This window comes from Coturnix japonica, chromosome 5, assembly GCF_054131305.1.
Source record: "Coturnix japonica strain WE chromosome 5, WE-NBRP24, whole genome shotgun sequence".
Classification (NCBI taxonomy): Eukaryota; Metazoa; Chordata; class Aves; order Galliformes; family Phasianidae; genus Coturnix; species Coturnix japonica.
In genome coordinates, this window is record NC_140667.1 from 10,128,401 (window position 1) to 10,140,863 (window position 12,463).

A 12,463-nucleotide genomic window follows, 5' to 3' on the forward strand; every position below is an offset into this window, starting at 1 on the left:
GCTATTAGCAGAAGGAAGAGTATACCAGGATGAACGAGTTTCAACAAGAAGGAACTGAACCTACACAAGGATACTCTGTCCTCAAGGATGCCTTCCCTGCAATTTAAAGGGACAAAAGAGAGCACATGAAATAACTGCAGTAAAATGAAATGGATTAAAATTGTGAGAAGGTTAAAACAATCCTTGCATATGCCTCATTCACTGCTAATGCCAGAAAACTGTAAAGAAATTGTGTTATACTGCCATCATCCAAATTATCAGAAGCACTCAAGAAAATGTGAGCATTCAGAAATTGTTCAGCAAAGTTCTCTCTCTCCTTCCTGTTAAGATATATCCCTTTGCTCTCCCTCTTCTATCTCAACCTTTTCCTTTTGCCAAGCATCACCAGTTTTGGTGCTCACTTGTAAAAAAGATTCAGAGATCTCAAATGATTGAAGATAATTAGTCCATATCGAAGATGACTACAGATATCCTCAGTTGCTGTTTTACTGGCAGGAATTCTCATGCACCATTGACTACGTTGGATTTGTAAATTTCAGAATTTATTTCAAAATTACAAGCACTACTGGCTGAGCCACATTCCTCCATCTTCACATATTCAATCCTCAGTTATCAGTCAACAAGACAACACCAACTTGCAGTGCAATGATGTTCCAGTTGAGGGGTGGATAAGGGGAGCTATGCTGTAACATGGTTGCTTCATATACGTCACAGAGTTTAAATAATTTAAAAGACCTGAATGTGATCTGCAGCCCCACGTCAATACACTTCAGCTACAACTCCACCACAGAGGTCCTTGAATAAGCAGCGACTTAGAGCTGCTGATCAACAGATCTGTCTTTTCTCATTTCAGCTGGGAGCCATCCTGTGTATCCCATCACTGAGTTAAAAGGAAAATATTTGAAAGAATTTCAGCTCCAAGTCATATGAATAAAGCAGTCTATCTTCAACATTGTTTTTCAATTGCAGCTGACAAATCTTAGACGAGAGCTGCATGCTCCTGGCCAGCATATATCTGGTGACACAAAAAGCCACCTTCCCTTCTCTTTCTGTACATGTAAAAATGTTAAACATTTAGTTTACTGTCATTTCCTAATGTTGTCTGAAACACACAGTGACACATAAAAAACGTTCATAGATTGAATAAAAAAATGCATTGTCTATTTCAATATACCATCTCAGTCATACCTTTGCACTTTCTGCTGCCTGTATTTAAATGTCTAAAGCTGCATGTTAATAATTTATCAGTTTTCTAAACCACTCTTTTCTCTTTTTGCTATTCTTTTTTTTCTTTTTCTTTTTCTTTTTCTTCTTTTTTTCCCCTCACTTAAAATGTTAGGAAACACTTATCAGCATTTAGAAAACATGCAGGGATGGGATTCAAATGCCACTAAAGGCAATGCTGATCAGTTGGCAGGTATATCAGTGCCATTCACTGGAGTTCTCTTGGCCATTTCTACATGTCACAATGACTTCTTTGACCACAGCAGAGTTAAATAAAGACTGAGTCTTCAGAACAGCAAGGTCCTCTTACACATATTCAGGTATGACTGTATTTGTTACTTCTCACAAGATGCTTCATCTTAAGGATTCAGTTTTCAGCATCATTTCTGCCAGTCAGTAGAAGAGGAGCCAAACTACCTACTAATTATTACTAACACATTTTAAGATGCCTGGACAAAAAGCATGCAGTTATGCATACAGTAATGCTGTTTATTAAATATGTTGCTAGGTCTTCCAAGGCAGAGGCTGGTTGAAGATCTGCACCACTCATAATTCATCTGCTATGAAAACTAAAGTATAGGACGTGAGCACTGGAAACAAATACTTGTAAAAGTGCTCCCACAACAAAGAGATATTCTCTGATGTGCTCCTGGAATCACAAACTAATCTCCGATTAGGGATTACAGACCAGTGGGAAGGAAGCCCAGAATCATCACTTTCAGTTCTATGCTAACTGATGCATTGCCATATATTTATCAAATGAATTTACTGATGCCAGGAAATAAAAGATAGATCTAGCTGGCTTTAAGCCAGGCATGACGGCAGCAGTAGCTGTGTTTGATTCATCTATACAGCTCTGGGAATTAATGTCCCAGCCAGTCAGGCTGGAGTTCAGGACTGGATTTCTCCTGAGACAAAGTGTGCAGTATTGCAATATGAGCAATATTATACTCACTGCAATACGAACAAAAATCCATTCTGACTAGGATGAGATGCCTACATTCTTCATTTCTGAACTCAACCACAGTAGGAATACATGTGGCATAAAGAGCTGACAGGCTACTGCATTATCTAATCTTTATGTAGGGTATTTCTGTTAGGCACAAAGCTTAATTTAGGAAAGTTTGATTTTCCTTTCCTGGCGCCCATTCCCTTGCTAGCACTTTACTCAAGGAATCAATTAGGCTCTGATCAACCACTGATCAAGAGTTCCCAGCGGGGAGCCTTAATGCATTTTATCTGCCGTTATCGTTCCTAAATAACACCTATTTTGTAGCATGCACTTAATTCTTTTCGTCAATACTTTGCTATCCTTCAACAACCCTGCTAATAGCAGTTTGCAGGTCCACTTTCAATGAATTTTATTTGATTTTTTTAACAAATGAATTAGCAAAGCTGTGGAATTTCCAGTGGTATATATGTTTTTTTTTGTTTGTTTGTTTGTTTCTGACAAAGAAACAAATTTCTCTTCACTTGCTCCCTTCTAAAACAAGGTTAAAGTGATGTGCTGGAGATCAAGATACTAAAAGGAAAGCACTTTGAGAACAAATAGTAAAAGATAACCATTAATGCTTTAAAGCAAACATTAATTATTTTCCTCAAAATCCCCTATGAAGTGAAAGACCACGATACATCTTTACAATCTTTGGAATTTTTCATTATTATTAGCATTTCCTTAGCAAAGGAACCTTTTAAAAGGTACGAACACAAAAGGCGCATATCAACTTTGACAAGACTTCAATATATGATTAAATCAGTCATGTGGATTTAAGCACACAAGTAATGTGCTGAATAGAGACAGATTTAAACCCGTGCCTGAATGCATTGCTGAAAAGAAGCCAAAACGAATTGGTTATAATTAAATTCTTTTGATGAAATTTCTGCAACTCCCTATTGTGTGACACCAGTACTGAAATGCTAATAAACTAGTTAAAATTAAGCTTATTACCAAGTAAAATAAGCCACAGAGAAACTTCTGTCTTTTCTTATTTAATATATTATCATTTTGCATTAGAGAAATAAAATACTTGACCAGGGCTAACCCATGACTCTCACAAAGCAATAACTGCAGTGCACCACTGTACAGGAGACAACCTATAGATTCCTCCACATCAACCTGCAATGTTATTCCTGCTTGTCAGAGGAGTGGATTTTATCTCTGTCAGCACTTATGCAAAACTAACTTCAGAACAGTGCCAGAGTGATGCTACAAGCCAGAAACTGATCAGTGTGTGAAGAGCTCTTTTAAATACAAAACAAATTGAGCTCTAACTGAAAAACAAAGTGCTAATGCACCAGCTGCTCAAAATCTCCTGCATACATAGATCACAGTTGGAAAGGACCTCTGTACAACACCCAGTCCAACACTCACCATTAAGCAGGATCCACAGGATAGCATCCAGGAAGGTTTTTAATACCTCCAGCAAAGGAAACTCCACAAGTCTCTAGAGCAACCTATTCCAGTGCTCCATTCAACCTCCCAGAAAAAAACTTCTTTCTCACGTCCCGATGGAACTTCCTGTGCTCCAGATTGTGCCCATTTCTCCTTGTCCTGTTGCAGGACACCACTGAAAAAAGCATGGCCCCATCCACTAGACTTGTGTTAGGAAAGGCAGTATAATCTGACTGATGAGCAGTGCAGAGTGACCACCCCACCAGTTTTGCAGCACTTCCTGAAGTCTGTTTTCTTCCATTAACTAAGACCATTTGGAAGCTGCACACACAGTTGGGGTGATCTGGGCCTTCACTTTACCCTCCAGTACTCCATCTTCAATCAGATCTACCTCTATCATGTGTTTGCCTGACAGCCCTGCTAGGCTGGCTAGGAATGTGAAGGCAAATGTAAAAGAGGTAGTGAAGGCTGAGCTATACTTGTAATCATACCCACTATATTCCACTACAGTCTGCTGCTTGTAATCTGTATGGGACCAGGCAAAACATCTATAAGGAGTTACAATCATTAGTAAAATGTTTTGAGAAACAAAGCAAGAAACAAGATAATCTACACATCAATCATATTTCAGTAAGATAGCAGTAAAAACTAAAAGATGTACTCATTATGATTCACTGTGACACAGAAAACAAATGTTCTTCTTCCATTTGTGGGCATTAACTTGCAGCATCATAGCTCTGCCCATAAATCTGAAACAATGCAGACATCTGAACAAACAAAAGTACTGAAAAAAGATTATCTGGTAATATCACAGAAGCACCTCAAATGAGGGCGCATATATTTAGCCTTTAAAAATAGTGCTTTAAGATTGACAGCGGTAACTACAAAACTCCTTTCCAGACCCATATATCTCAAGCTGGTATTTCTGTCCTTAAAAAAACCTGAAACTTACACTTTGAAAGTTTGCATGTGGACATGCACAAACACCAACAGGAGCTCCAAAGTCCCTGGGATGCCCCATACTAAACTAAAGACAACTACTGAACCTATCACTGCTGCTTTGGGAAGAGCCAAGACAAAACAGAAGTGCTGTTTATTTTTCCTGACACCCATTCACCACAGGAATGTACCTCCTCACCCTGTTCCCACGTTACACTTCTGCAGAACTCAAAGGATTTATAACCAGCATAACCAGGTAGGATGGAAAAGAGAAGCATTAACCAGGCTTGAGCTCAGTGCCTCTGCCAAGGAGTCCCACAGTGCAGCCCCAAGAAGCAAGGAGTTTCTCCCTTTTACATCCTCCATTAAGCACCATTGAGCTATTTCTCTAAGCCTTTCTCTCTTTATAATCACGCCATATAGACAGATTAGAGAAAGAGTTGTGAAGTCCAAGGCACTATTTATTTCATGAGGTCAAGACAAACATTTCTCCATCACAAAAAGGGAAGCCGACATTGTGGGGCATGGAAGCAAGTCTGCAGCTTAAAAACTCTGAGAGGCTGCTGCCAAGTCACCGAGAATGAGATGCCAGTCCAGGCTCCCCAAGTCCCAGCAGCCAGTCCTGTCCATCTCCACAGCTGTATGCTCTCCCACAATAAAAGTACTATGCCAAAAGCTGTAAAGAACTTTTGTTTTGATGCTTTTTAATAATGAACACACACTACTACATCAGTAGTCACAGCAATGGATACAGAAGCATTGCTTGGATGTGTACTTTCTCCATAGCAGGCATCTCAGTACTGGCACTGGCTTGCCACTGTGACCATTTTGCAGCAGAAGGAACAAAAAGTGCACTGGCAAAGTATTTTTAAGGTAGCTACAGTGCCAGCCACACTGCTGGCACAGCTCAGTCTCTTAGCTTCCTTCAGCCAGGACAGCAAAAGCTTTACATTTGAAATCAGCCCCAGCTGCTTGCAGGCTTGGGCAGCACTCTCAGCTCTGCTTCTCCACCAGAGTTAAGAAAATAACACTGCCCTGTCTCACAGAAAGCAGGGAAGGCTGCCTAAACTCTGTAAAATAAGTAAAGCATCCACTTAACAAAGTAGAAGTAAACAAAAACTGCCAGGAAATCCATTAACCAACCTTCTCTAAGCCTGGAAACAAAAAATAATAACTGGACACCATCTGACCCTAGGAAGAATTTTACATGCACATACACTCCTAGTTAATAGAAGGTTTCCAAGTAATTGAAAAAAAATGCTGTTCACATGCATACATAAATATATACATATAAAATCACATAAATATACAAATATGATAGAGGAGGCCTCAAAAACTTAACCTGCAGTCACATTCTGCTTCTGTATGCAAACTTGACATTAGTTTCTCCTGATGCATGGTTGTGAGCATAAACTGATCCTCCACTGTATCTTCCAAAGAACCATGTTAATTCAGTAACTATGGTACACCTATCTGGGTTCACTACACTACTCATATGAGTGCACATGGCAATGCTGTTCTTCACATTAGCATAGCTGGCACACAACTGAAAGAATGCTGTAAGAAAACACTAGTTGTAGGCTTCTTTTTTCTTTATAGTAGACAGGACTGCAAGCATAACACAGACACAAACCACTCATTTCTTCAACACAGAACCATGTATTTAAAGTCTCCCCATTTGATCATTTGCAAGACACAGATTGAAGCAATTTCTTAACCCAGTAAACCTGAACCTGGAGTTCATATTTGAGAACTTGAAGAAATCTGTACTGCACGTCCTGCATCAGCCTACAGTTGGTGACCTGGGAAGAGGTTTAATTTCTTGACATGCTTACTAAGAACACTGATAGGGATGCTACAAACCAACAGGTCTGAAAAGCAAAGAGTGAATCCTTTATCACACTCCCATTATTTTTACCTCTGAAAGATGAGGATCAACACTCTCTGTGAGAAACTTGTCTCAGTATGTAACAGCACTGATCGCGTTATGAATATTTTCTTTTAATGACTTTACCTTAATCATCTCTATACCCATCAGCCTTAGAACTGCCAGCAACAGGGAGTTTTATGATGTGGTGATACAGAGTATCAGAAACACTCATCTTTAAACATACTTCTTCATGATTCTGTATTTTCAAGTTCAAGACAGGCCTGTCATACATCAATATGTTAGAAACTGCTATCACTGTTTCCTCTTAGGATCTCTTAAGAGGATATCTTTCCTTTACCATACTGAATCAGGAAACTCTCTGTAATCCCTCCATGACTATTCTTCCCCCATTTGCCTATTGCTTCCAATCATTTGGATTCCTTAGCTGAAACGAAGTAACCAAAACTGAATCCCAAATTAACAGCGAGGTGAGTCCTTAAATTTTAACAATAACATGATAATATTTTCTGATTCCTTTACCAACTGTTGTATTTGGTTTTTGGAGGCCTATTGCATACTAAGTAGATGCCTTTATTAAGTTGTCATCTATGACGTGTAGATCTTTCTCCCAAGAGGTTACAAGTAATTCAGAATCCAATAATGCATACAAGGAATTTAAATTGCCCTTTCCTTTTTAATTACCTTGCAAGTTAATTCCAAGTCCCAGCTACAGCATGCTATCCAACAACCTAGTCCTTTTCAGTCCTTCAGAAGTGCTCCTGACAATCATTCACTGAATAATTTGGAGCCTTTCTAAACACTGATATTGCTATCTTATCCACTCCCTGTACACATTACCTTTAAATACACCAGTTATACTAAATCTAGATCTACTATTATTCTTCACTGTATTTACATCGTATGTAAGACATACAAATGTTTTTTCATTTAAAAAAAACCCTGCTTTTTGGCCATGTATCCAATGACTATTCATGGCAAATTTTTGTAAGCTACCCTATAGTTTTCCCTTAGTAACCATCAGTTCTAGGAGACTTCACTACATAATTTTGATTGAATAGGCAGGTTATGCATAATTGCACACTTTCACTTGATTTGGGGTTCATTCAGAGAGGATATGGATAGGTTATCTCGCCCTTGCACAGAAATAACAAGCGTGGAAACAAAAGTTAAACGTAAGTCAAATTTGAAATTGCAAACAAAAGTTGAGTTACTAAATTTTATCCACTTTTAGGCTCCTCACTACACGTCCTGCAAGGAGCAACTTGAAAAGGTAATGCATTGTGTACTTCAGCCAATGAGGCTTCCTTTGATACAGCATTCATTTGGCTCTTAAATTGCAAACATTTTAGGTTTGTGGTGGTGGTTGTTTTTTTTAAGAATCCTGTCTGATGGCTCTGCCCACACACTCCTAGTAAGCCTCATTGGCTTTGTTGTGTGTTTGCTGCTTTTTCTTTCTTTCTTTTTATTTTTAAATGGCAGAGGCACTTGGCAATGTCTATGACCTTGAGTTGTACACATGAGCAAGCAAGAGAGCCCAGTCCTGTAAGGCTGTTTATGCATTCTGAGAGAGGTGTCTCAAGGAAGACAGAAGCATGATGTGCATACCAAGCCAAGTGCTTCATGATTTATTTATAGGGAAAAGGGGCATAAAAATGTGCTGAAGGGGAAAGAAAAGTGAAGAATCTGACTTACCTTGTCTGTGTAGACGAAGAACAGAATCACAACGGTGAGCTCCAACAGAAATATAATTAACAGCATGATAAAAAACTGTCAAGAGAAGAAGGGATAGGGAAAAAAAAAACAAAAAGCAAAAACAATCAACATCTATCTCTCAGCTTTTTCTGGATGCACAGTAAGTACATTCAGCAGATCATGCAGAAAGGGGAGTGGGAGTCAGACAGCAGGATGCAAAGCTGCTTACGGCAGAGCAGAGGGCACGCGACATGCAATAACCACAAAAGCAGGTAAACAACTAGTCAGAAATGAACCTCTGACCATGTGTGTATGGCTCATTTCTGTCATTGATTTCAGCAGAAGAGCATACAATCCTATACAGACCTGTCTCCCACAGCAGGCTCTATTTGACAGCACTTCCTAGGCTACGCTTTATTTATTTTGGCTATCAGATCTTTTCAATTAACAAGATTTCACTAAAAATCACAGTTTAGACTTCCCACTGCTAGAGAAGGTAGCTTGGTCCATAAACCATGAAGTCACAGCTCTTTTCAAGGGGAACTGCAGGATAAGCAAGCAGTACACCCAAAAACTTGCATATCAATTTAGCTTTAAAAGCAATTCCAGGTAGTTACACTGTCTACCCATGAGTTTCAACTAAGAAGAGTTGATTTGTTCTTCAGACACCAACACAACGTTGGTTGATATCTTTTTCTCCTCACTACATAAGAAACTGTGTAAAACCCAATAGTCCAAAGCTCATAGGAGTAGATAAAAGAAATCTTTCACACTAGGATTTTGGGAAGCCCTCAGCACTGAGACACTTTAGTGGGACAAACTCCATGCAATGCACAACAGCTCTGAAAAAATATATACTCCTATTTTTCTTTGCTAAGAAGCTGCATGGGTCTCCAGCAGCAGCAAAACAGCAGAGGCACAAACCAGAACAAACCCTGCCTAAACTGAAAATGAAAGTTTTGCAAAGATAGTTAAGGAAGCAAGAGTGATTTCGGAAACTTTCTAGGCTCAGGTAATGACCCTTCAACACAAATTCCATATGCTTAACAGCTTGCAAGGCTGGAATTCTAATGCTGAGCAACTCTGACTTCACTGAAACCCCATTCCCAAGAGCAAAAAAAAAAGTTACTGTCTGGCTTCAACCACAAGGCTACAAATCTATGAAAGTTTAATAGCTACAAAACCTTATCAGAGCTTCTTCTCTGCCTGGCAAGTCAGAACCAAACCTTTGAACCTATGGATTTCTGTGATTGAATGGAGGACAAAAGGTCAAGAAGGGGAAAATACCATTTTCCACTAGTACAATTAGACTACCTACAGAATGGATGGCATTTTGCCCCAAGAGTGTTAAATGAAAGTTTATTTTCAAATCTTCATCACGAGCATCTTCACACATGCCTGACCCTAATACAGGATCCCATTACTGCCCTCTCGGTGATCGGAGTTGATTTCCATATCATTACCTTCCCGCACTGGCCTCCCATATAGCTTTGCAAACCAGTCTCGGTGCAGCTTGCTTGTTATTTTTTACTTCAAACATTTTAGCTTGTTGGACAGAATTAACTGAAATAAGGCAAGTAAATTCCCTCTTTGCAAAGATGCCTGATTTATTTAGCTGTGGGGTGCTTTATTGCACATCCATAAAGTGTACATTTTCCAAACCATACATGTGAATACTGCCTCCCTATGCAATTCACTGGCTTAGTGTGGATCACACTAGGCGGTTTCTGAAGCAAAAGGAAGGACTTGCACCCATTATCAACATCACTTATGACCAGCATTTCCTACAAGGGGACCCCAGTTTCATCAGCTTATAATTTGGTCTAACTTGCATTGTCTAGGTTTATATATTCTGAGCTTGTTTCAGTCAAAAGGATAAAAGCTTCTGAAAGAACAACCCACTCCAATTACCACTCCAAGACTAAGGCAGGGCAATGAACGCTACTGAGGTCAAATTTCTGTTGGCTTAAAATTCTTTTCTGCTCTAGCATTAGGAGCAGGGACCTGCAACAAGGCACAGCTCCATTTCAAGCAAGTGCCTTTTGTCTTACCCAACTGCAAGTGGATTTTCGTGGGCAAGTCGTTAGCCTACAAAAACCTGCACTTCACACATCCAGTACAGATGAGAGGGCTCAGCTAGCAGCTAAAATCTTAAAAGTTTGCAAGTGCAGAAGCCCTGCTTAAATACTTCCTGCTGCTTGTGGACAACCACACAATTCATAGGACTCCCAAAACACTCCAAAAGAGCAGCTTTCCCCTCTCAGGACAACACGCCAACCCACCATGCCTTTCTGCTGTCCCCTCTGAGTCAATAACCTCCCACCTCACCTCACAGTCAGGTGGAACCTGGAACAGTGGGTATAGATAGGAATCCACTCAAGAGTTGGAAGCTGGCAAGTGAAAAGATGGAAAGCCTCTTGGAGAGAAGCATGAGGGCTGGTGAGCAGGGTACACCTAGGGGGATGCAAGTGCTGAAGCCAGGAAGTTCACCAAGAAAAGCAAGACAGCCAGGATGCAGCCAGATGACACCTGCCATGCAGGACAGGTGCAAAGGAGAGGGGACAAGTCACTGCTGCCTCCCTGCCTGTCCCTAAATGTAATGCACTCAGATGTTAATAGGCAGGGCTCAAAATTTAAGAGATCAGAACAAAAGCCATCCTAGTGATGGTTATGTGCCGTGTCCAAGTCTATCCAAAGGTTCAGAGGTTCCTCCAGAGATTTCCTCTCCTACCTACAGCTCAGTGCATCTTCCCAGCAGACTAGGCAACAAAGCTACTATTGCAGGATTTCTGTTTCATGCACTGCAGATTTTGGAAGTCATACAGTGAACTAAAATTAACACTGTTCAGAAAGTCAAAACCTTGATAAGCAGGATTATGCTTTTCCTCCACAGAAAAATACTCCCACTTTTAAATAAAACCTCTAGTTTTATCTTCCTTATTATTCACACTCATTGACAAAAAGAATGCAGTTATATAACAGATAACATGCATTAGCAATCTCACAGTGTGCAGACAGTAGGGACGTTCACTGTATCTTTTATTGCAAAGGTAAATTAAGTGAGGTCAGCCTCAAGGCGGAGGCTTAAAATTCATCATCCACTAAAAACTGCAGCACTTATATGTCAGCACATTTATCATTTCCCTCCAATGAAGAACCCTACCTGAACCCAGACCAACAAGTCAGAAAGTAAAAAAATAAAAATAGAAATAACGCTATCAAAGCTTCAGATGGAACTGGCTGCAAAGCACAGCCTGTGTGCTTCATCACATCTTCTGATCCACTGGACTAAAGTGCACAGATGGCCGCACGCACAACCTGCCCTTCTATTCCCAGTGCACCTTCTCACAGAAGTTCACGTTTGGTTCCAAATCTCAGCATCATCCCAAAGGGGTGGATGTCCAATCTTGGACCAGAGATGGCTTGGCACATCCCATTCAAATTTTAAAGGGAAAAACATAAAATCACTGGAGGCTTACAGCACTTGAAGCCCCACCAAATCCATGGGAAACTCAGCTCATTTTTGAATGAGGTCTCTCACTGTGGTGACAAATACAGAGAGGAATAATTTTCTGTGGCCCACTGGCACTGCAGTTATTCACTCCTGAATTGTTACAAACAATTGCCCCTCTACACGATGACTGAGCACCATACAGTAATGCATAGGATTGGGTCTTGTTTCCCCACCTCCTCTCCTTCCCAAATCTTAATAGTTCTATCGTGCTGCTCAGATCGTCCTCCATGCACAGATAACTGAACTCATGTCTCCCAAAAGAAAAAGTAACCAAGTACAAGGAAAACCATCTGCTATTACCATGTTAGTCTCCTCAAGCATTTAGCAAGGAGAGAAAAATATTACAACTGATGATGAAATAAAGAATGCTCCATTTAGCCTGACCCCAGAAGTAATGTTTTTCATGTGATGGAAGTCTTTGTCAGACAAGGAGACAGTAAGATGTCAGGGTACCAAACCCTCTTCACATTTAGCTAAATATCAAGAGACAGAAGTTTCTTGCAAAGTATTAATCAGATCCTTTTTGACAAACAACAGGTAAGTACATACATCACTCCAAAAGTAATGCCACCTATTTATTTCTGTGGAAAGCAGAACAGTTATAAAGAGCACAGTAACACTATTTGATAGAGCAAATTCTCAACTACAAAACACTATTTTCCAGCATCAACACCACCATTATCTATGTCTCTTCACCAGTGACGAACCTGCATGCTGCAAAAGATCCTACATGCCGTGATCATAAAAATCTGCACCAGTGGAGGTGACTGTCCATCACTGCCACCACTGTTGAAATGCACCATCCACCACC

At 40.1% G+C, this 12,463-nt stretch overlaps 2 protein-coding genes across 18 annotated transcripts in view; one reads left to right on the forward strand and one right to left on the reverse strand.

The window, feature by feature from the left end:
* CHID1 (chitinase domain containing 1) overlaps positions 1 to 12,463 on the forward strand; it is a 262,547-nt gene that overhangs the window by 147,022 nt on the left and 103,062 nt on the right. The gene's annotated exons all lie outside the window — the stretch shown is intronic.
* The window catches only part of TSPAN4 (tetraspanin 4), a 380,904-nt gene that overhangs the window by 40,332 nt on the left and 328,109 nt on the right, over positions 1 to 12,463 (reverse strand). For 14 of the 17 annotated variants that reach the window (XM_015863754.3, XM_085548323.1, XM_015863759.3 and 11 more), the window contains one exon: positions 8,139 to 8,213. The exons of the other annotated variants lie outside the window; for them this stretch is intronic. In XM_015863754.3, coding sequence (XP_015719240.1) covers positions 8,139 to 8,213 — 75 coding nt within the window. The remainder of the gene's footprint in view (positions 1 to 8,138; positions 8,214 to 12,463) is intronic. 17 annotated transcript variants of the gene reach the window in all.